The 24722-nt window shown below is 51.1% G+C and overlaps 1 protein-coding gene across 1 annotated transcript; it reads right to left on the bottom strand.

Moving 5' to 3' along the window:
* Positions 1-572: 572 nt before the first annotated feature.
* LOC144936545 (protein lifeguard 2-like) lies at positions 573-24650 on the bottom strand. Its single transcript, XM_078863740.1, has 8 exons — positions 24628-24650; positions 24041-24091; positions 23466-23505; positions 22672-22709; positions 22370-22457; positions 21843-21938; positions 19977-20030; positions 573-719 (listed from the first exon to the last, which is right to left on the bottom strand). The coding sequence occupies exons 3-8, from the start codon at positions 23499-23501 to the stop codon at positions 573-575; spliced, it is 459 nt and encodes a 152-aa protein (XP_078719866.1). The 5' UTR covers positions 23502-23505; positions 24041-24091; positions 24628-24650.
* Positions 24651-24722: the final 72 nt, after the last annotated feature.

Raw genomic sequence — 24722 nt, 5'->3', positions numbered from 1 at the left:
AAAGTAATATAAACTAAATGTAACCAAGTGGACAACTGCATAAAACACAAAGCCTACAGTACCAATTCATGTCTTAAGCTACTACAAGTAGGATTTTTGAAATTATAAACATCGATAAACACACTACATGTTTTACAAATGCTGTAATGACAATGCTGGTATGTTGGAGATATATATACTTGCTTATTCCAGTTGCACGAATGATAAGCATTGCATCAATTCGCTGAACAATAATATCTCTAGAGTATAAACACTGAGACTTAAACATTAGCACTACATCCTTCAAACTATACATGTGGCTCACCACAACTCCCATCGGACAATCCCATATACTAACACATACATTTTACTACCACATCCGAATGAGGACAATTTTATACACAAGCTCCCCTCTGATGGTCGAAAGTACTGGCCAGGAACAACTGAAGTGGGTGAATGAGGGGTAGTAAGTACCGGAAATTGCTACTTATGCTTGCACATGACAACACCTGATCAACTGATGGACTGACCAGCAGGCATGCACCTTGCACGCAGGTAGCAGGGCATGGCAAGTGGAGGAGTTAAGATGACGGTCAATCGCGGGTACCGAAGAGCTGCAGCATGAAGGTGAAGATGTACACAATGTCCATGTAGAGGCTGAGCGCGCCATAAACATGCTCCTCGGGGCTGATCGAGTGTCGCCGGTTGCCCATCAACAGCTGTGTGTCGAAGGTCAGGAACTGCAAAGGCGTGTGGAAGAAAAGTAAGGAAGAGGTGACCAGCAAGAACATTTGCTGTGAATTCAATTAAGAGCTTACTGCAAAAAAAAAGTTGGGAGTAAAGAATTATTGATGAATGTGTGCCATAGCTTGTTAGAGGGAGCAACGGAAAGGAGGCAGCTCATTAAGATGCATAGCAGTTGATTGGTTGGCTGCAAATGTAGGCGCGGAACAGACGCCAGGCAGACGGGAGATTGAGACGATGAGGAGGGGTTTATATACGGGAGCGTGAGAGAAAGTGGAGTTGGTCGCAGTGAAGAGAAGAGGAAAGATAGATTAGCTATCAGAGCGTATAGTTAGCAGTAGAGAAGCTAGCAAAGTAGTATATAGTGGAAGGTTAGCAGTAGAGAAGCTAGCAGAAGATATAGTGAGATGCTAGCAGTGGAGAAGCTATCCGAGTGTATAGTAATAGGCTAGCAGTGGAGAGGCTAGCGGAGTGTACGGTGGGAAGTTATCAGTGTGTAGTGGTAGGCCAGCAGCAGAGAGAGCAAAGTGAGCGGAGCGTGACAGGCAGGCTAGCAGTGGAGAGACTAGGAGAGTGAGAGAGAGATCAGGCTAGCAGTGGAGAGACTAGGAGAGAGAGAGAACAGGCTAGCAGTGGAGACACTAGGAGAGAGAGAGAAAACAGGCTAGCAGTGGAGAGACTAGGAGAGTGAGAGACAGAACAGGCTAGCAGTGGAGAGACTAGGAGAGTAAGAGAGAGAACAGGCTAGCAGTGGAGAGACTAGGAGAGAGAGAGAGAACAGGCTAGCAGTGAAGAGACTAGGAAAGTGAGAGAGAGAACAGGCTAGCAGTGGAGAGACTAGGAAAGTGAGAGAGAGAACAGGCTAGCAGTGGAGAGACTAGGAAAGTGAGAGAGAGAACAGGCTAGCAGTGAAGAGACTAGGAAAGTGAGAGAGAGAACAGGCTAGCAGTGAAGAGACTAGGAAAGTGAGAGAGAGAACAGGCTAGCAGTGGAGAGACTAGGAAAGTGAGAGAGAGAACAGGCTAGCAGTGAAGAGACTAGGAAAGTGAGAGAGAGAACAGGCTAGCAGTGGAGAGACTAGGAAAGTGAGAGAGAGAACAGGCTAGCAGTGGAGAGACTAGGAAAGTGAGAGAGAACAGGCTAGCAGTGGAGATATTAGGAGAGAGAGAACAGGCTAGCAGTGGAGAGGCTAGGAGAGTGAGAGAGAGAACAGGCTAGCAGTGGAGAGACTAGGAAAGTGAGAGAGAGAACAGGCTAGCAGTGGAGAGACTAGGAGAGTGAGAGAGAGAACAGGCTAGCAGTGGAGAGGCGAGGAGAGTGAGAAAGAGGAAGCAAGCCGTGGACAGTTTGAGAGAGAGAGGGGGAGCAGAGCGAAGCAGGCGAGCAGCGCAAGCGGGAACAAGTGTAATGCGGGCGTAAACGACCTCCCGGAAGTGACGTCATGGGGGGAGGAGTTACGTCACGTGGGGGAGAGGGTAAGGGTCTATAAGGGGGGTAACCGGAAGCAGTCGGGAGTGATCGGGGACTGGGAAAAGTGAGAGGCCACGCAGGGCGAAGGGTGAGAGAGAGTGGCGAGGTCGCCACACACCCGAGCCACGAGGATCGGCACCGTCGGCCAACGGTGACCGACCCCGGGGCAGGAGGAGCAGCGAGGAGGCTGCAGAGAGCAGCGGGTCTGCAAGGGAGGAGTCGGCAGCAGGGGTCTGCACGACGTGACAGCGGCGGGGCTGCTAGGAGGAAGTTTGGGCTACGTGAGCGACAGCAGCCTGGGGCTGCAGAGTGGGGGCTACGTGAGCGACAGCAGCCTGGGGCTGCAGAGTGGAGAGTTTATAGGGGAGTACCGTGAGGAAAAGAGATCGAACCCAAATAAAGGACACAGGACAGAGAGAAGCGTCCGAGTCTTTTATTACACAAGTATAACCCGTAAAAACAAAGTTTTTAACTATAAATCCTTTATATGCGTAGCGGCTAGAGTCCTCTCTTCCTCTGGCTTGAGATGGCTGCCACCTATGGGTCAGATGATTGCATGGCATAATTAAGCAATTGGTAATTAAATATAATATTTTTGTCCTAAAAACTGTAAAATTTTCACGAAAATTAATTGTCAGCTCGATTGGATCACGGGAACTGGGTTAAAAAACGACCGAAAGATTTGCACGGTCGTAAGCAAGCAAGCAAACTTAATATAAAGGATTAAAAAAATATATTCGCCTGTGGAGGAAGCAGGGATCGATCCCGCGACCTTTGGCATGGGAAGCGAGGGCGCTACCAACTGCGCTACTCCGCCAGGGCCTGTGGAGGTGTCACGCTCTGGGCTCCTACACTGTGACGTTCAGCCAAAGCCATGAATGAGTTCTATTTGAATAAATCTTACCTATAAACGTCACTTTTTGTCTGTCTGTCCGTCTGCGTATGCTCGCTTCCGGGGGATTTAGCTCTCGGACCGTGGGGTTCGCCGAGATTAAATTTTGCAGGTGGGCACGCCCCCAGCCCCGCGGTAAACTTAGGCATTTCCGATTTTTCGTCTCTAAACTTTAAATCGGACCGATTATCGATTTAGTGCGATTTCTCTTAATTTATTTATTTACTACTAGCAGAAGTACCCGGCGTTGCCCGGGTGAAAAATATATTTCTTAATAACCTTACATATATACACAGCTACTAAGGCATTGTCAAAGCCCGGTGTCAAAGCCCGGTGGGCTTTGACAATACCTTTCACCACTCACCACTCACAACTCACCCTCACCACTCATCCTCACCACTCCCATTCACTACTCAACCTCACCATTCACCATCACAACTCACCACTCACCAATCTCCCTCACCAATCTCCCTCACCCTCACCACTCACCCTCACCACTCACCAATCACCAATCACCACTAACCCTCACCACTCACTCTCACCATTCACCATGACCATTCAGCCTCACCACTCACCACTCACTCTCACCATTCACCCTGACCATTCAGCCTCACCACTCACCCTTACCACTCACCCTCTCCCTCACCACTCACGCTTACCACTCACCCTCACCACCACCACTCACCCTCACCACTCACGCTCACCACTCACTCTCTCCCTCTCCACTCACCCTCACCACTCACCCTCACTACTCACTAATCACCCTCACCACTCACCACTCATCCTCACTACTTACTAATCACCTTCACCACTCACCTTCACCACTGACCCTCACCACTCACCCTCACCACTCATCCCCACCACTCACCCCTAACCACTCACCCTCACTACTCACCATCACCACTTACCCTCACCACTCACCATTCACCACTCACCCTCACCACTCACCCTCACCACTCACCTCACTACTCACCATCACCACTTACCCTCACCACTCACCCTCACCACTCATCCTCACCATCACCATAAACCCTAACTACTCACCCTCACCACTCACCCTCACCACTAAACCTCACCACTCATCCCCACCACTCACCGCTAACCACTCACCCTCACCACTCATCCTCACCACTCACCATCACCATAAACCCTAACCACTCACCCTCACCACTAACCCTCACCACTCACCCTCACCACTTACCCTCACTCTCACCACTCACCCTTACTACTCACCACTCAACGTCACCACTCTTCGTCACCACTCACCCTCACCACTCACCCCTCACCATCACCACTCACACTCACCATCACCACTCACCGTCACTACTCACCCTCACCACCACCAATCACCCCTCACCACTAACCCTCAAAACTCACCCTCACCACTCACCCTCACCACTAACCCTGACCCCTCACTACTGACCACTGACCCTCCCCACTCACCCTTCCTACTCACCACTCAACCTCACCACGAGCCCTCACCCCTGACCACTCACCCTCACCACTCACCCTTCCTACTCACCACTCAACCTCACCACTGACCACTCACCACTCACCCTTACCCTCACCACTCACTCTCACCACTCACCCTTACTATTCACCACACCTCCTCACCACTCACCCTCAACATCAACACTCACACTCACCACTCACCATCATCACAAATCCTAACCACTCACCCTCACCACTCACCCTCACCACTCACTCTCACCACACCCTCAGCACTCACCCTCCCCACTCACCCTCACCACACACCCTCACCACTTAACCTCACCACTCAACCTCACCACTCACCCTCACCACTCACCCTCACCATTCACCCTCAACACTCACCCTAACCCCTCTCCCTCACCACTCTCCCTCACCACTCACCGTCACCACTCACCACTCACCCTCACAACAACCACTCACCCTCACCGCTCACCACTCACCCTCACCACTCACCATCACCACTCACCCTGACCACTCACCCTCACCACTAACCCTCACCACTCACCCTTACCACTCACCCTCACCACTAACCCTCACCATCACCACTCACCCTTACTACTCACCACTCAACCTCACCATTCTTCGTCACCACTCAACCTCACCACTCACCCCTCACCACTCACCCCTCACCATCACCACTCACCCTCACCACTCACCCCTCACCATCACCACTCACCCTCACCACTCTCCCTCACCACTCACTCTCACCATTCACCCTCACCATTCAGCCTCACCACTCACCCTCACCACTCAACCTCACCACTCAACCACACCCTCACTACTCTCCATTCATCCTGACCAATCACCACTGACCAATCACCACTCACCACTCTCCACTAACCCTCACCACTCAACCTCACCACTCACCCTCAAAACTAACAACTCTCTCACCACTCACCCTCACCACTCAGCACTCACCCTCACCACTCACCCTCACCACTCACTCTCACCATTCACCCTCACCATTCAGCCTCACCACTCGCCCTCACCACTCACCCTCACCACTCACCGTCACAACCACCACTCACCCTCACCACTCAACCTCACCAATCAACCTCACCCTCACTACTCACCATTCATCCTGACCAATCACCACTGACCAATCACCACTCACCACTCTCCACTAACCCTCACCACTCAACCTCACCACTCACCCTCACCACTCACCCTCACCACTCAGCACTCACCCTCACCACTCACCCTCACCACTCACCCTCACCACTAACCCTCACCATCACCACTCACCCTTACTACTCACCACTCAACCTCACCACACTTCGTCATCACTCACCCTCACCACTCACCCCTCACCACTCACCCCTCACCCTCACCACTCACCCCTCACCACTCACCCTCACCACTCTCCCTCACCACTCACCACTCACTCTCACCATTCACCCTCACCACTCACCCTCACCACTCACCCTCACCACTCACCCTCACCACTCAACCTCACCCTCACTACTCACCATTCATCCTGACCAATCACCACTGACCAATCACCACTCACCACTCTCCACTAACCCTCACCACTCAACCTCACCACTCACCCTCAAAACTAACGACTCTCTCACCACTCACCCTCACCACTCAGCACTCACCCTCACCACTCACCCTCACCACTCACGCTCACCACTCACCACTCACCCATCACCACTCACAACTGCCACTCACCCTCACAACAACCACTCACCCTCACCGCTCAACACTCACCCTCACCGCTCAACACTCACCCTCACCACTCACCCTCACCACTCACCCTCACCAATCACCCTCACCACTAACCCTCACCACTCACCCTTACCACTCACCCTCACCACTAACCCTCACCATCACCACTCACCCTTACTACTCACCACTCAACCTCTCCACTCTTCGTCACCACTCACCCTCACCACTCACCACTCACCCTCACCACTCACCCCTCACCATCACCACTCACCCTCACCACTCTCCCTCACCACTCACCACTCACTCTCACCATTCACCCTCACCATTCAGCCTCACCACTCACCCTCACCACTCACCACTCACCGTCACAACCACCACTCACCCTCACCACTCACCCTCACCACTCAACCTCACCACTCAACCTCACCCTCACTACTCACCATTCATCCTGACCAATCACCACTGACCAATCACCACTCACCACTCTCCACTAACCCTCACCACTCAACCTCACCACTCACCCTCAAAACTAACAACTCTCTCACCACTCACCCTCACCACTCAGCACTCACCCTCACCACTCACCCTCACCACTCATGCTCATCACTCACCCATCACCACTCACAACTGCCACTCACCCTCACAACAACCACTCACCCTCACCGCTCACCACTCACCCTCACCACTCACCCTCACCACTCACCCTGACCACTCACCCTCACCACTAACCCTCACCATCACCACTCACCCTGACTACTCACCACTCAACCTCACCACTCTTCGTCACCACTCACCCTCACCACTCACTCTCACCATTCACCCTCACCATTCAGCCTCACCACTCACCCTCACGACTCACCCTAACCACTCACCACTCACCGTCACAACCACCACTCACCCTCACCACTCACCCTCACCACTCAACCTCACCCTCACTACTCACCATTCATCCTGACCAATCACCACTGACCAATCACCACTCACCACTCTCCACTAACCCTCACCACTCAACCTCACCACTCACCCTCAAAACTAACGACTCTCTCACCACTCACCCTCACCACTCAGCACTCACCCTCACCACTCACCCTCACCACTCACGCTCACCACTCACCACTCACCCATCACCACTCACAACTGCCACTCACCCTCACAACAACCACTCACCCTCACCGCTCAACACTCACCCTCACCGCTCAACACTCACCCTCACCACTCACCCTCACCACTCACCCTCACCAATCACCCTCACCACTAACCCTCACCACTCACCCTTACCACTCACCCTCACCACTAACCCTCACCATCACCACTCACCCTTACTACTCACCACTCAACCTCTCCACTCTTCGTCACCACTCACCCTCACCACTCACCACTCACCCTCACCACTCACCCCTCACCATCACCACTCACCCTCACCACTCTCCCTCACCACTCACCACTCACTCTCACCATTCACCCTCACCATTCAGCCTCACCACTCACCCTCACCACTCACCACTCACCGTCACAACCACCACTCACCCTCACCACTCACCCTCACCACTCAACCTCACCACTCAACCTCACCCTCACTACTCACCATTCATCCTGACCAATCACCACTGACCAATCACCACTCACCACTCTCCACTAACCCTCACCACTCAACCTCACCACTCACCCTCAAAACTAACAACTCTCTCACCACTCACCCTCACCACTCAGCACTCACCCTCACCACTCACCCTCACCACTCATGCTCATCACTCACCCATCACCACTCACAACTGCCACTCACCCTCACAACAACCACTCACCCTCACCGCTCACCACTCACCCTCACCACTCACCCTCACCACTCACCCTGACCACTCACCCTCACCACTAACCCTCACCATCACCACTCACCCTGACTACTCACCACTCAACCTCACCACTCTTCGTCACCACTCACCCTCACCACTCACTCTCACCATTCACCCTCACCATTCAGCCTCACCACTCACCCTCACGACTCACCCTAACCACTCACCACTCACCGTCACAACCACCACTCACCCTCACCACTCACCCTCACCACTCAACCTCACCCTCACTACTCACCATTCATCCTGACCAATCACCACTGACCAATCACCACTCACCACTCTCCACTAACCCTCACCACTCAACCTCACCACTCACCCTCAAAACTAACGACTCTCTCACCCTCACCACTCAGCACTCACCCTCACCACTCACCCTCACCACTCACGCTCACCACTCACCACTCACCCATCACCACTCACAACTGCCACTCACCCTCACAACAACCACTCACCCTCACCGCTCAACACTCACCCTCACCGCTCAACACTCACCCTCACCACTCACCCTCACCACTCACCCTCACCAATCACCCTCACCACTAACCCTCACCACTCACCCTTACCACTCACCCTCACCACTAACCCTCACCATCACCACTCACCCTTACTACTCACCACTCAACCTCTCCACTCTTCGTCACCACTCACCCTCACCACTCACCACTCACCCTCACCACTCACCCCTCACCATCACCACTCACCCTCACCACTCTCCCTCACCACTCACCACTCACTCTCACCATTCACCCTCACCATTCAGCCTCACCACTCACCCTCACCACTCACCACTCACCGTCACAACCACCACTCACCCTCACCACTCACCCTCACCACTCAACCTCACCACTCAACCTCACCCTCACTACTCACCATTCATCCTGACCAATCACCACTGACCAATCACCACTCACCACTCTCCACTAACCCTCACCACTCAACTTCACCACTCACCCTCAAAACTAACAACTCTCTCACCACTCACCCTCACCACTCAGCACTCACCCTCACCACTCACCCTCACCACTCATGCTCATCACTCACCCATCACCACTCACAACTGCCACTCACCCTCACAACAACCACTCACCCTCACCGCTCACCACTCACCCTCACCACTCACCCTCACCACTCACCCTGACCACTCACCCTCACCACTAACCCTCACCATCACCACTCACCCTGACTACTCACCACTCAACCTCACCACTCTTCGTCACCACTCACCCTCACCACTCACTCTCACCATTCACCCTCACCATTCAGCCTCACCACTCACCCTCACGACTCACCCTAACCACTCACCACTCACCGTCACAACCACCACTCACCCTCACCACTCACCCTCACCACTCAACCTCACCCTCACTACTCACCATTCATCCTGACCAATCACCACTGACCAATCACCACTCACCACTCTCCACTAACCCTCACCACTCAACCTCACCACTCACCCTCAAAACTAACGACTCTCTCACCACTCACCCTCACCACTCAGCACTCACCCTCACCACTCACCCTCACTACTCACCCTCACCACTCACGCTCAGCACTCACCACTCACCCATCACCACTCACAACTGCCACTCACCCTCACAACAACCACTCACCCTCACCGCTCACCACTCACCACTCACCCTCACCACTCACCCTCACCACTCACCCTGACCACTCACCCTCACCACTAACCCTCACCACTCACCCTTACCACTCACCCTCACCACTAACCCTCACCATCACCACTCACCCTTACTACTCACCACTCAACCTCATCACTCTTCGTCACCAATCACCCTCACCACTCACCCCTCACCCTCACCACTCTCCCTCACCACTCACCACTCACTCTCACCATTCAACCTCACCATTCAGCCTCACCACTCACCCTCACGACTCACCCTCACCACTCCCCACTCTCCCTCACCACTCACTCTCACCATTCAACTCACCATTCAGCCTCACCACTCACCGCTCACCCTCACAACTCACCACTCACCCTCACCACTCACTAATCACCACTCACAATCGCCACTCACAACCGCCACTCACCCTCACCACTCACCCTCACCACTCACCCTCACTACTCATCCTCACCAATAACACCCTCACCATGATATTTTTGCCCCAGTAAACGCCGGATATTTCCCATTCGTAGCAGTTTATATCAACTCTATAACCAACTTATATTAAACGGGAACAGCGCAATCCTAAAGTAATCTACAACCTTCGATTAGTCCTTTGCGCGATTCAGAGAATCGATTCTTGGCGCGTCGGGTTTAAAAGTAATTACACAGTTGTATTTGAATTGGTATGTAATGTTTTAAAGTTTTCCGAAGATTTTAAATGTATTTTCCCCCCGGGCAATGCTGGGTATATCGAGTTTATAACACAAAGTCGTCGCTTGACACGTGTGGGGTGTCGAGGCCTAGTACCCTGCAGAGCCTCCGGCCTCGCCTAGATTGCCCACTCGGCTGAGGCTGGGTACTGGGGCCGTTACCCCCCCCCCCCCCCCGCGCTACAATAATACTGGCTAATCGCTATAATTTTATTATCTACCGACCCTATAATAGTAATTGCACACATTGGGGTTGGGGGGGAGTGAAGAGGACGTGAAACTTTGATGAATTTACCTCAGAGTCGCGTGTTAATGCGTGCGCATATTTTTAACGGGAATTAAAAATGGCGTCCACCCCGCAGCGAAGGCGTTGCTACCCGTTGCCAGGGGCAACCGCCGTGGTCCGCGCCGGTCGGCAATAGTAATTAATAAATAAAGCGTTAAATAACTAAATAAAGAGAAATCGCACTAAATCGATAATCGGTCCAATTTAAAGTTTAGAGACGAAAAATCGGAAATGCCTAAGTTTACCACGGGGCCGGGTCGTGCCCACCTGCAAAATTTAATCTCGCCGAACCCCACGGTCCGAGAGCTAAATCCCCCGGTAGGGAGCGTACGCAGACGGACGGACAGACAGACAGACAGACAAAAAATGAATGATATAGGTTAGATTGCCGACCGGCACGTAACGAAGCACGCCGTTGCGCATGCGGGAAGGCGGTTGCCCCTGGCAACGGGCGGTTGGCCCCTGGCAACGGGCAGTAACGCCGTCGCTGCAGAGTGGACGCCATTTTTAATTCCCGTTAAAAATATGCGCACGCATTAACACGCGACGCTGAGGTAAATTCATCAAAGTTTCACGTCCTCTTCACTCCCCCCCCACCCCAATGTGTGCAATTACTATCATAGGGTCGGTAGATAATAAAATTATAGCGATTAGACTATTATTGTAGCACGGGAGGGGGGGGGGGTAACGGCCACAGCACCCAGCCTCGGCCGGGTGGGCAATCTAGGCGAGGCCGGAGGCTCTGCACGGTACTAGGCCTCGACACCCCACACGTCTCAGGCGACGACTTTGTGGTATAAACTCGATATACCCAGCGTTGCCCGGGGGGAAAATACATTTAAAATCTTCTGAAAACTTTCAAACATTACAAACCAATGAAAATACAACTGTGTAATTACTTTTAAACCCGACGCGCCAAGAATCGATTCTCTGAATCGCGCAAAGGAATCGAAGGTTGTAGATTCATTTAGAATCGCCCTGTTCCCGTTTAATATAAGTTGGTTATAGAGTTGATATAAACTGCTACGAATGGGAAAAACATCAGCATGTACCGCTGTCATCATAGGCAAAAATATATACACCCTCACCACTCACTCACCCTCACTACTCACCCTCACCACCACTACTCACCCATACGACCACCACTCACCCTCACCTCTCACTCACCCTCACTCACCCTCACCACTCACCCTCACCACTAACAACCTCACCACTCATCACCTCACCACTCATCACTCACCACAGACCCCTCACCACTCACACTCACCACAGACCCCTCACCACTCACACTCACCCTCACCACTCACCCTCACCACTCACGCTCACCCCTCTCCCTCACCACTCACCCTCACCATTCCTCCTCAACACTCACGCTCACCACTACCACTCACCACTCACCCTCACCACTCACCCTCACCACTCACCCTCACCTTCACCACCACCACTGAGTGGTGAGGGTGAGTGGTGAAGGAGAGTGATGAGGGTTAGTGGTGAGGGTGAGTGGTGAGGGTGAGTGGTGAGGGTGAGTGGTTGTTGTGATGGTGAGTGGTGAGGGTGAGTGGTGATTAGTGAGTGGTGAGGGTGAGTGGTAATGGTGAGTGGTGAGCGTGAGTGGTGAGGGTGAGTGATGAGCGTGAGTGGTGAGGGTGTGATTGGTGAGGATGAGTGGTGAGTAGTGAGGGTGAGTGGAGAGGGTGAGTGGCGGTTGTGAGTGGCGGTTGTGAGTGGTGATTAGTGAGTGGTCAGGGTGAGTGGTGAGGGTGAGCGGTGAGCGTGAGTGGTGCACACTTGGCGACACGTAAGCAAGTTTTTTTAAAACGGGAATAGGATGAGTGGTGGTTGTGAGGGTGAGTGAGGGTGAGTGGTGAGTGGTTAGGGTGAGTAGTGAGGGTGAGTAGTGAGGGTGAGTGGTGAGGGTGAGTGGCGAGGGTGAGTGGTGAGGGAGAGTGGTGAGGGTGAGTGGTGAGTATGGTGAGGGGTGAGTAGTGAGTGGTGAGCGTGAGTGGTGGGGGTGAGTGGTGGTTGTGAGTGGTGATTAGTTAGGGGTGAGTGGTGAGCGTGAGTGGTGTGTGGTGAGGGTGAGTGGTGAGGGTGAGTGGTGAGCAGTGAGGGTGAGCAGTGAGGGTGAGTGGTGATTGGTGAAGGTGTGATTGATGAGGATGAGTGGTGAGGGTGAGTGGTTGTTGTGAGGGTGAGTGGTGAGGGTGAGTGGTGAGGGTGAGTGGTGAGCGTGAGTGGTGGTTGTGAGTGGTGATTAGTGAGTGGTGAGGGTGAGTGGTGAGCGTGAGTGGTGAGGGTGAGCGATGATTGGTGAGGGTGTTATTGGTGAGAATGAGTGCTGAGTGGTGAGGGTGAGTGGTGAGGCTGAGTGGTGGTTGTGAGTGGTGATTAGTGAGGGGTGAGGGTGAGCGTGAGTGATGAGTGGTGAGGTTGAGTGGTGAGGGTGAGCGGTGACGGTGAGTGGTGATTGATGAGGGTGTGATTGGTGAGGATGAGTGGTGAGTGGTGAGGGTGCGTGGTAAGGGTGAGTGGTGAGCGGTGAGGGTGAGTGGTTGTTGTGAGGGTGAGTGGTGAGGGTGAGTGGTGAGGGTGAGTGGTGAGAGTGAGTGGTGAGGGTGAGTGGCGAGGGTGACTGGTGAGGGAGAGTGGTGAGGGTGAGTGGTGAGTGTGGTGAGTGGTGAGGGTGAGTGGTTGTTGTGAGGGTGAGTGGTGAGGGTGAGTGGTAAGGTTGAGTGGTGATGTTGAGTGGTGAGGGTTAGTGGAGAGTGGTGAGTAGTGCGGGTGAGTGGTGAGGGTGAGAGGTGGTTGTGACGGTGAGTGGTGAGGGTGAGTGGTGAGGCTGAATGGTGAGTTGAATGGTGAGAGTGAGTGGTGAGGGAGAGTGGGGAGGGTGAGTGGTGAGGGTGAGTGGTGAGGGTGAGTGGTGAGGGTGAGTGGCAGTTGGGAATGGTGATTAGTGAGGGGTGAGTGGTGAGGGTGAGCGTGAGTGGTGAGGGTGAGTGGTTGTTGTGAGGGTGAGTGGTGAGGGTGAGTGGTGATTAGTGAGTGGTGAGGGTGAGTGGTAATGGTTAGTGGTGAGCGTGAGTGGTGAGGGTGAGTGGTGAGCGTGAGTGGTGAGGGTGTGATTGGTGAAGATGAGAGGTGAGTAGTGAGGGTGAGTGGTGAGGGTGTGTGGCGGTTGTGAGTGGCGGTTGTGAGTGGTGATTAGTGAGTGGTCAGGGTGAGTGGTGAGCGTGAATGGTGAGTGGTGAGGGTGAGCGGTGAGCGTGAGTGGTGTGCACGTGGCGACACGTAAGCAAGTTTTTATAAAATGGGAATAGGGTGAGTGGTGGTTGTGAGGGTGATTAGTTAGGGGTGAGTGGTGAGCGTGAGTGGTGTGTGGTGAGGGTGAGTGGTGAGGGTGAGTGGTGAGCAGTGAGGGTGAGCAGTGAGGGTGAGTGGTGATTGGTGAAAGTGTGATTGATGAGGATGAGTGGTGAGGGTGAGTGGTTGTTGTGAGGGTGAGTCGTGAGGGTGAGTGGTGAGGGTGAGTGGTAGCGTGAGTGGTGGTTGTGAGTGGTGATTAGTGAGTGGTGAGGGTGAGTGGTGAGCGTGAGTGGTGAGGGTGAGCGATGATTGGTGAGGGTTTTATTGGTGAGAATGAGTGCTGAGTGGTGAGGGTGAGTGGTGAGGCTGAGTGGTGGTTGTGAGTGGTGATTAGTGAGGGGTGAGGGTGAGCTTGAGTGATGAGTGGTGAGGTTCAGTGGTGAGGGTGAGCGGTGACGGTGAGTGGTGATTGATGAGGGTGTGATTGGTGAGGATGAGTGGTGAGTGGTGAGGGTGCGTGGTAAGGGTGAGTGGTGAGCGGTGAGGGTGAGTGGTTGTTGTGAGGGTGAGTGGTGAGGGTGAGTGGTGAGGGTGAGTGGTGAGAGTGAGTGGTGAGGGTGAGTGGCGAGGGTGACTGGTGAGGGAGAGTGGTGAGGGTGAGTGGTGAGTGTGGTGAGTGGTGAGGGTGAGTGGTTGTTGTGAGGGTGAGTGGTGAGGGTGAGTGGTAAGGTTGAGTGGTGATGTTGAGTGGTGAGGGTTAGTGGAGAGTGGTGAGTAGTGCGGGTGAGTGGTGAGGGTGAGAGGTGGTTGTGACGGTGAGTGGTGAGGGTGAGTGGTGAGGCTGAATGGTGAGTTGAATGGTGAGAGTGAGTGGTGAGGGAGAGTGGGGAGGGTGAGTGGTGAGGGTGAGTGGTGAGGGTGAGTGGTGAGGGTGAGTGGCAGTTGGGAATGGTGATTAGTGAGGGGTGAGTGGTGAGGGTGAGCGTGAGTGGTGAGGGTGAGTGGTTGTTGTGAGGGTGAGTGGTGAGGGTGAGTGGTGATTAGTGAGTGGTGAGGGTGAGTGGTAATGGTTAGTGGTGAGCGTGAGTGGTGAGGGTGAGTGGTGAGCGTGAGTGGTGAGGGTGTGATTGGTGAGGATGAGAGGTGAGTAGTGAGGGTGAGTGGTGAGGGTGAGTGGCGGTTGTGAGTGGCGGTTGTGAGTGGTGATTAGTGAGTGGTCAGGGTGAGTGGTGAGCGTGAATGGTGAGTGGTGAGGGTGAGCGGTGAGCGTGAGTGGTGTGCACGTGGCGACACGTAAGCAAGTTTTTATAAAATGGGAATAGGGTGAGTGGTGGTTGTGAGGGTGAGTGAGGGTGAGTGGTGAGTAGTTAGGGTGAGTAGTGAGGGTGAGTAGTGAGGGTGAGTGGTGAGCGTGATTGGTGAGTGTGACTGGTGAGTGGTGAGGGAGAGTGGCGAGGGTGAGTGGTGAGGGAGAGTGGTGAGGGTGAGTGGTGAGTGTGGTGAGTGGTGAGGGTGAGTAGTGAGTGGTGAGCGTGAGTGGTGGGGGTGAGTGGTGAGGGTGAGCGGTGACGGTGAGTGGTGATTGATGAGGGTGTGATTGGTGAGGATGAGTGGTGAGTGGTGAGGGTGCGTGGTAAGGGTGAGTGGTGAGCGGTGAGGGTGAGTGGTTGTTGTGAGGGTGAGTGGTGAGGGTGAGTGGTGAGGGTGAGTGGTGAGAGTGAGTGGTGAGGGTGAGTGGCGAGGGTGACTGGTGAGGGAGAGTGGTGAGGGTGAGTGGTAAGTGTGGTGAATGGTGAGGGTGAATGGTTGTTGTGAGGGTGAGTGGTGAGGGTGAATGGTAAGGTTGAGTGGTGATGTTGAGTGGTGAGGGTTAGTGGAGAGTGGTGAGTAGTGTGGGTGAGTGGTGAGGGTGAGTGGTGGTTGTGACGGTGAGTGGTGAGGGTGAGTGGTGAGGCTGAATGGTGAGTTGAATGATGAGAGTGAGTGGTGAGGGAGAGTGGGGAGGGTGAGTGGTGAGGGTGAGTGGTGAGGGTGAGTGGTGAGGGTGAGTGGCAGTTGGGAATGGTGATTAGTGAGGGGTGAGTGGTGAGGGTGAGCGTGAGTGGTGAGGGTGAGTGGTTGTTGTGAGGGTGAGTGGTGATTAGTGAGTGGTGAGGGTGAGTGGTAATGGTTAGTGGTGAGCATGAGTGGTGAGGGTGAGTGGTAATGGTTAGTGGTGAGCGTGAGTGGTGAGGGTGTGATTGGTGAGGATGAGAGGTGAGTAGTGAGGGTGAGTGGTGAGGGTGAGTGGCGGTTGTGAGTGGCGGTTGTGAGTGGTGATTAGTGAGTGGTCAGGGTGAGTGGTGAGCGTGAATGGTGAGTGGTGAGGGTGAGCGGTGAGCGTGAGTGGTGTGCACGTGGCGACACGTAAGCAAGTTTTTTTAAAACGGGAATAGGGTGAGTGGTGGTTGTGAGGATGAGTGAGGGTGAGTGGTGAGTAGTTAGGGTGAGTAGTGAGGGTGAGTAGTGAGGGTGAGTGGTGAGCGTGATTGGTGAGTGTGACTGGTGAGTGGTGAGGATGAGTGGCAAGGGTGAGTGTTGAGGGAGAGTGGTGAGGGTGAGTGGTGAGTGTGGTGAGTGGTGAGGGTGAGTAGTGAGTGGTGAGCGTGAGTGGTGGGGGTGAGTGGTGAGGGTGAGTGGTGATTGGTGAGGGTGTGATTGGTGAGGATGAGTGGTGATTAGTGAGGGTGAGTGGTGAGGGTGAGTGGTGAGTGGTGAGGGTGAGTGGCGGTTGTGAGTGGTGATTAGTTAGGGGTGAGTGGTGAGGGTGAGCGTGAGTGGTGAGGGTGAGTTGTGAGGGTGAGTGGTGAGGGTGAGTGGCGGTTGTGAGTGGTGATTAGTGAGTGGTGATGGTGAGTGGTGAGCGTGAGTGGTGAGGGTGAGTGGTGATTGGTGAGGGTGTGATTGGTGAGGATGAGTGGTGAGTAGTGAGGATGAGTGGTGAGGGTGAGTGGCGGTTGTGAGTGGCGGTTGTGAGTGGTGATTAGTGAGTGGTGAGCGTGAGTGGTGAGTGGTGAGGGTGAGCGGTGATTGGTGAGGGTGTGATTGGTGAGGATGAGTGGTGAGTAGTGAGGGTGAGTGGTGAGGGTGAGTGGTGGTTGTGAGTGGTGATTAGTGAGGGGTGAGTGGTGAGGGTGAGCGTGAGTGGTGAGTGGTGAGGTTGAGTGGTGAAGGTGAGCGGTGACGGTGAGCAGTGAGGGTGAGCAGTGAGGGTGAGTGGTGATTGGTGAGGGTGTGATTGGTGAGGATGAGTGGTGAGTGGTGAGGGTGCGTGGTAAGGGTGAGTGGTGAGCGGTGAGGGTGAGTGGTTGTTGTGAGGGTGAGTGGTGAGGGTGAGTGGTGAGAGTGAGTGGTGAGGATGAGTGGTGAGGGTGAGTGACGGTTGTGAGTGGTGATTAGTGAGTGGTGAGGGTGAGTGGCGAGGGTGACTGGTGAGGGAGAGTGGTGAGGGTGAGTGGTGAGTGTGGTGAGTGGTGAGGGTGAGTAGTGAGTGGTGAGCGTGAGTGGTGGGGGTGAGTGGTGAGTGGTGATTGGTGAGGGTGTGATTGGTGAGGATGAGTGGTGATTAGTGAGGGTGAGTGGTGAGGGTGAGGGTGAGTGGCGGTTGTGAGTGGTGATTAGTGACGGGTGAGTAGTGAGGGTGAGTGGTTGTTGTGAGGGTGAGGGTGAGTGGTGAGAGTGAGTGGTTAGGGTGAGTGGTTAGGGTGAGTGGTGAGGGTGAGTGGCTTTTGTGAGTGGTGATTAGTGAGTGGTGAGGGTGAGTGGTGAGGGTGAGTTGTGAGCGTGAGTGGTGAGGGTGAGTGGTGAGCGTGAGTGCTGAGGGTGTGTGGTGAGGGTGAGTTGTGAGTGTTGAGTGGTGAGGGTGAGGGGTGAGAGAGTGGTTAGTGGTGAGGGTGAGTGGTGAGGGTGAGTGGTGACGGTTAGTGGAGAGAGGTGAGGGTGAGTGGTTAGTGGTGATTGGTCAGTGGTGATTGGTGAGGATGAGTGGTGAGTAGTGAGGGTGAGTGGTGAGAGTGAGTGGTGGTTGTGACGGTGAGTGGTGAGGGTGAGTGGTGAGGCTGAATGGTGAGTTGAATGGTGAGAGTGAGTGGTGAGGGAGAGTGGGGAGTGATGAGGGTGAGTGGTGAGGGTGAGTGGTGAGGGAGATTGGTGAGGGTGAGTGGTGAGGGTTAGTGGTGAGGGGTGATTGGTGGTGGTGAGGGTGAGTGGTGAGTGGTGAGGCTGAGTGGTGAGCGGTGAGGGTGAGTGGTTGTTGTGAGGGTGAGTGGTGAGGGTGAATGGTGAGAATGAGTGGTGAGGGTGAGTTGTCAGGGTAAGTGGTGAGGGTGAGTTGCGGTTGTGAGTGGTGATTAGTGAGTGGTGAGTGGTGAGGGTGAGTGGTGAGCGTGAGTGGTGAGTGGTGAGGGTGAGTGGTGAGCGTGAGTGGTGAGGGTGAGTGGTGAGGGTGAGTGGTGAGTGGTGAGGGTGAGTGGTGAGGTTGAGTGGTGAGGGTTAGTTGAGAGTGGTGAGGGTGAGTGGTGAGTGGTGATTGGTCAGTGGTGATTGGTTAGGATGAGTGGTGAGTAGTGAGGGTGAGTGGTGAGGGTGAGTGGTGGTTGTTACGGTGAGTGGTGAGTGGTGAGGGTGAGTGGTGAGGTTGAGTGGTGAGGTTGAGTGGTGAGGCTGAATGGTGAGTTGAATGGTGAGAGTGAGTGGTGAGGGAGAGTGGTGATTGGTCAGTGGTGATTGGTGAGGATGAGTGGTGGTTGTGACGGTGATCGGTGAGGGTGAGTGGTGAGGTTGAGTGGTGAGGCTGAATGGTGAGTTGAATGGTGAGAGTGAGTTGTGAGGGAGAGTGGTGAGGGTTAGTGGTGAGGGTGAGTGGTGATGGTGAGTGGTGAGAGTGAGTGGTGAGGGAGATTGATGAGTGGTGAGTTGTGAGGGTGAATGGTGAGGGTAAGTGGTGAGTAGTGAGTGGTGAGTGTGAGTGGTGAGGATGAGTGGTGAGGGTGAGCTGTGAGTGGTGAATGGTGAGGGTGAGTAGTGAGGGTGAGTGGTGATGGTGAGTGGTGAGGGTGAGTGGTGATGGTGAGGGGTGAGTGGTGAGGGTGAGTGGTCAGGATGAGTGGTGAGGGTTAGTGGTGAGGGTGAGTGGTGAGGGTTTGTGGTGATGGTGAGTGGTGAGGGTGAGTGGTGAAGAGTGAGTGGTGAGGGTAAGTGGTGATGGTGAGTAGTGAGGGTGAGTGGTTAGGGGTGAGTGGTGGGGATGAGTGGTGAGGGTGAGTGGTGAGGGTCAGTGGTGAAGGTGAGTGGTGAAGGTGAGTAGTGAGTTGTGAGGATGAGTGGTGAGTGGTGAGGGTGATTAGTGAGGATGAGTGGTGAGTGGTGAGGGTGATTAGTGAGTAGTGAGGGTGAGTGGTTAGGGTGAGGGTGAGTGGAGACAGAGACGGTGAGTGGTGAGCGTGAGTGGTGAGTATTGTCAAAGCCCGGTGGGCTTTGACAATACCTTAGTATCTGTATATATATGTAAGGTTATTAAGAAATATATTTTTCACCCGGGCAACGCCGGGTACTTCTGCTAGTGTAATATAAAAAAAATTGCTTAAAAAATGTAACATTTTGGAAAAAAAAATTCACGAACATTAATTGTCACGCACAACGAGTCTGTGTGGAAAATGTCAGCTCGATTGGATCACGGGAAGTGGGTTAAAAAACGACCGCAAGATTTACACGGTCGTAAGCATGCAAGCGAACTTAATATAAAGGATTTAAAAACACGACGGAATTATGGGGTGTCGAACGCGAAGAGATCTGTTAGTATTATGAAAAGATAGGTCTTTGCATATTTGGCGAAGCTGGAACAGATTATAAACATAATATTTGATTTTCTGCCTCTAGGGATATGGTAGGCCATGAGGATCAAAAGCTCACCAAAGTGAAAACCACAGCGCCCAGGCCTGTATATGCCTTCTGTATCCAGGGGATCTGCGGACACACGTGGCTCATCCCTTACAACAACTCCTGGTTTACGATATTACATAACACATTCAGCAGTTACGGCATATGCTTCACAAGCCAAAACAACATATTTTGAAAGGTAACCTATAGCTACAAAATCGTACATCCATTATTTGTCAATCAGATGCTGGATTAGAGTCTCCCCATTCCTGTGTGCGTCATGAAGACTATGTGACCACATTTCATCACACTTCAGTGTGGGTTCATAAATGAATATAGATCTGGAAGCATAAATATACAGTTCAACAACAATAGCATATGTATGACTATGTAATTACCTCTTGATTTCAAGCTTTCGTGACTGCAGGAATCCATACTCTTTGGTTCTTTCGGTAAAGTCACGTAGGTAGAAAAATAAAATAAAAAATAACATATCACGACGTTTCGATCGCAACACAAGCGGTCGTCCTCAGGCGGAAAAAAATGATCCAGCAGTGGAACTGCTGAACTGCTGAACCAGCGAGAGAGCTGTTACAACAAGAGGTTATTTACGTGGCGATTGGCAAGCAAGTGGAGTCTGAGCTGGAAAGGAATTCCATCCCCGGACGTAAGCACATCAGTTGTGTTAATGGGGTAGATTAGGGAGAGAGAGATTAACGTGAAATGAGCTTCCGTCGCAGCATAAGAGTATCATCCCAGCATATGTGCACAACAGCAGTGTTAATGGGAGATTAGCACTATGTTGATGGGAAGAGATTAGGCAGAGAGATTAGGGGGATTAGCAAGTTAATGTCATGTCTATGTGTAACACAAGCTGCGGCGCTGGCAACTGCGCTGCGAGGCAAGCGCGTCCACGCAAGAGAACCACCGCAACGGTGGTCACGCCAGTGAGACACAAAGCCCATCACACAGCCAGAACCATCGATATATCGACTCTCTGAGTTGCATTGCCGTGTTAGGTGCCTCTGCATTAACGGGCTGGGGTCTCACTAACATGGCCACTTCTGCTCCCTTCGCCTCGATGTATCGATGGTTCTGGCTGTGTGATGGGCTTTGTGACACACTGGCATGACCACCATTGCGGTGGTTCTCGTGTGTGGACGCGCTTGCCTCACAGCGCAGTTGGCAGCGCCGCAGCTTGTGTTACACAGACATAACATTAACTTACTAATCCCCCTAATCTCTACCATTAACATAGTGCTAATCTCCCATTTACTCTGCTGTTGTGCGCATATGCGGGGATGATAGCGACGGAAGCTCATTTCATGCTAATCTCTCTCTCCCTAATCCGTTAACACAACTGACGTGCTTGCGTCCAGGGATGGAATACCTTCCCAGCTCAGACCCCGCTTGCTTGCCCAATGCCACATAAATAACCTCTTGTTGTAACAGCTCTCTCGCTAGTTCAGCAGTTCCACTGCTGGATATTTTTTCCGCCTGAGGACGACCGCTTGTGTTGCGATCGAAACGTCGATATATATGAATTTTCGTTTTTTTTTCCTACGTGACTTTACCTAAAGAACCAAAGAGTATGTAATTACCTGCATAGTTTTGCTACACTTTAAAATGTTAATCATAATAAAAGCAAGTGATATTTAATATCAACTACTGTATGAGTCAGGAAGAATGTCAATATTTGTTATGAAAACAGCATTTTTATTATATGAATGACACTAAGACAGGCTACCCTTGAAATGGAATGACAACCCTACCATTAGAGATAACTTCTTGTTAGACATTGTTCTCGAAACTAAACTACGTGTAGATGTGTTAGAGGACAATATTGGACACATCAGTCAGTCCCTATGGTATAAAATGCATGCTATGTGTTGGACTCACGTATCCAAATTGCACAGTGAAGACAACCACCAGCCCAGTCAGGAAGAGAGCCATGGACAATACGAACATGAGGCCGTGGCATGATGTGAAGTCAAACTGTGGAAACGCATGCACACACGCACAATCTCAAACCAATGTGCTGCGATGCAGTGACAAGATTTAAGATGCGTATCAACATCTAATAAACTGTATATCAATCTTAACCTACAACTTGGAGATATCTAGAATTAAAATATTATCAGAATTTAATGCTGTGGACTTAATTTTCAGCACTTTGCCAAGGCAATGCTGGATGCAGACCTCCCCATGTCATGGGTGTTGTTTGACTATATTTCACCACGTTGGTCAGTGCGGGTTGGCACCTCGGAACTGGTACAGATATCACTCTCCACTGATGACAGCCACGGTCGGGAATACAAATTCAAGTTGCCAGGTTCATAGCACATTGTGTGAACCCACCGTGCAACTGTTCAATCCCAGTTGCGAACTTATGGGAACACAAATTTAAAAAAAAGGCCAAACTGTACCTTGGTCTGGAAGCAGAAGAGGGTGACTGCTGCACACACCATTGCCGTGATGCCCAGACACATGAGAACCGACTTGGTACTGTAGTGACTGCTCACACCCAGCATGACAGATTTACAACATCAGTACCTTTGTCTTCAAAAATAGGGCTTGTGATAAAAGATAAGCGTGTGTAGTACATCATACAATGTTGACAATAATTTATATTTAGTCTTTTTTTATATGAGAATTATGCTGCAAGAGTGTGAGTATAGAGCAATGCAATTTAATTGGGGGTATGCATGAGTGTTCCGATTCTGAGCACCTGGCTAGCATCCCCGTCATGTAAGCCATGGCCAGCGTCTGTCAAGGGGTGGGGGAGGTACATTGATACAGGACTCTTTAATGCGTTCAACAAAAGCCTTGGTCTCTCAGGGCCCACTGTGGTCATCTGAATATGCATCCAGTCATCACCGTGTGCTATTCAGCAGACATAAACCGCATATGTAATACATTTTCAATACACAAATTTGATTATTACACTTGTTTACCCAGGAAAGCTTCACCGAGTCTCAAAATTATTGTTCAGGAGGGTCCTACTAAGTAGGAGGTGATATTACAATTTAATTAGTAAAAAGTATCATCTTTATAAACCATGAAGATTGCTTGTGTTGTGATCGAAACGTAGTGATTTGTTTTATTTTATTTCTTTACCGAAAGAACCAAAGAGTATGGATTCCTGGAGTCACGAAAGCTTCAAATCAAGATTTATAAACCAATTTTTTTTATTTAAAATGAATAAAGCAGCATATAAACAAATGCAAAGTCAACTATTAACGTTATGTAAACACTTTATCAAATACTTATTAAATATTCACAACACATTAAGGCCAATTTGTATAACAAACAATATTTTCACGCAAAATTTGTAATCTTGGTTTATAAATTAACTAGATCATATAACTGACATTTTTTGCAACCATTTTTCATCACCTGGTGTTTGATATAACAGATGTTTAAATAAAATAATACAATTTATTAATTCATTAACTGTCTTGATAAATAATCTCAAAGTATCCCGAATATCGTGAATTAAAATAATAAAACTGAAGTACTTACAAACACAGACAGCAAGATGTAGTTGAGAGGAAACATTCTCCTGTCAAAATATAAAACGATCATATATTTTAATGTTTTACAAATATAGTTTTTGTATATTTTCTCCATACTTTATTACAACTGTGCTTTTAGAATTATGTAATGAGACAAAGACTCTATTCAGAAGGCATGCAGAGCAGAACACAGTGTGCGTCAGAGTACACGCGTGGAAAACGTTTACAGGACTTTGCCAAAAATGCCTTTAATTGGCCATATCAGAAGGGGTTACACTTTCCCATACAACCTGAGGTTACTTGTCACTCAATCTCATATTGTTCTCACAGCCAGAATAACCAAATAATGTTTATCAAGAGCTGCGATTTCACCAAATTAAGGGCAAAACATTTTACATGGCATTTTTGTGCAGTCATTGGTGACAATGCTGAGCCTACACTTGAGAACCCAGTTTAACCACTGATGGCTGCCTATATTTCAAACCCAGAATCTCAGCAGCATCCAGCATATTTTTACACGTTCAAATTATGAAACGCTCCCAGGTGTTAATATTGCAGAATGTGCAAAATCTAAATTCTTACCTTGCCTCGGTACAGCAAATGAGCACCAGGTACGTGACGAAGAACACGCCACTAGGGAGAAGACACGGGGAACAGTCACTGACACACGCTGATCGCGCGAACATAAATCACCTCCCAGACTGCTTGATCGTGAGTGCTAGTGACATGAGGCAATGACAAAAGATGATCTCACCGACTTCGTCACGACAACTTATCTGACACTGTATTAACCTTTTTTACTTAGCAATGTTCAAATTTGTATTCATATATTTAGACTACATTTGTTCTTATAATTGTATATAGTTATATTCGACATCACCTGATGTAATCCAGGTCTCCTTTGCTAAAAGAGGGAATTTATCACGTCTCAACAGACCTAAATTTCATCTGATTAAATAAAGGAAATGCATGATACAATACATTATGGTAAATTGCAGACACAAGAATTATGATTATTAAAAGTATCCTCTGAATATTCACACCGTTTCTCAGCTAAATTTTCATAGCATCAGTGTTCACTCTCTTACTTAAACGTAATAACATTTTAAAACATACCTGTATATAAAATGTCAGTGTATGTCATTAGCTCACTGAAAATAGCAACTTACTATGAGGTCCAGTAAATGGCTGGTGTCCGTCTCACAAACCTTTCCACTGATTCACTGGAGAAAAGCACAGTAGATTATATCAGGTTAATGTCTCA

The sequence above is a fragment of the Lampetra fluviatilis genome, chromosome 1 (assembly GCF_964198595.1).
Source record: "Lampetra fluviatilis chromosome 1, kcLamFluv1.1, whole genome shotgun sequence".
NCBI classification, from domain to species: Eukaryota; Metazoa; Chordata; class Hyperoartia; order Petromyzontiformes; family Petromyzontidae; genus Lampetra; species Lampetra fluviatilis.
The sequence above is the reverse complement of the archived record's forward strand: the minus strand, read 5'-3'. Positions and strand labels throughout refer to the sequence as shown.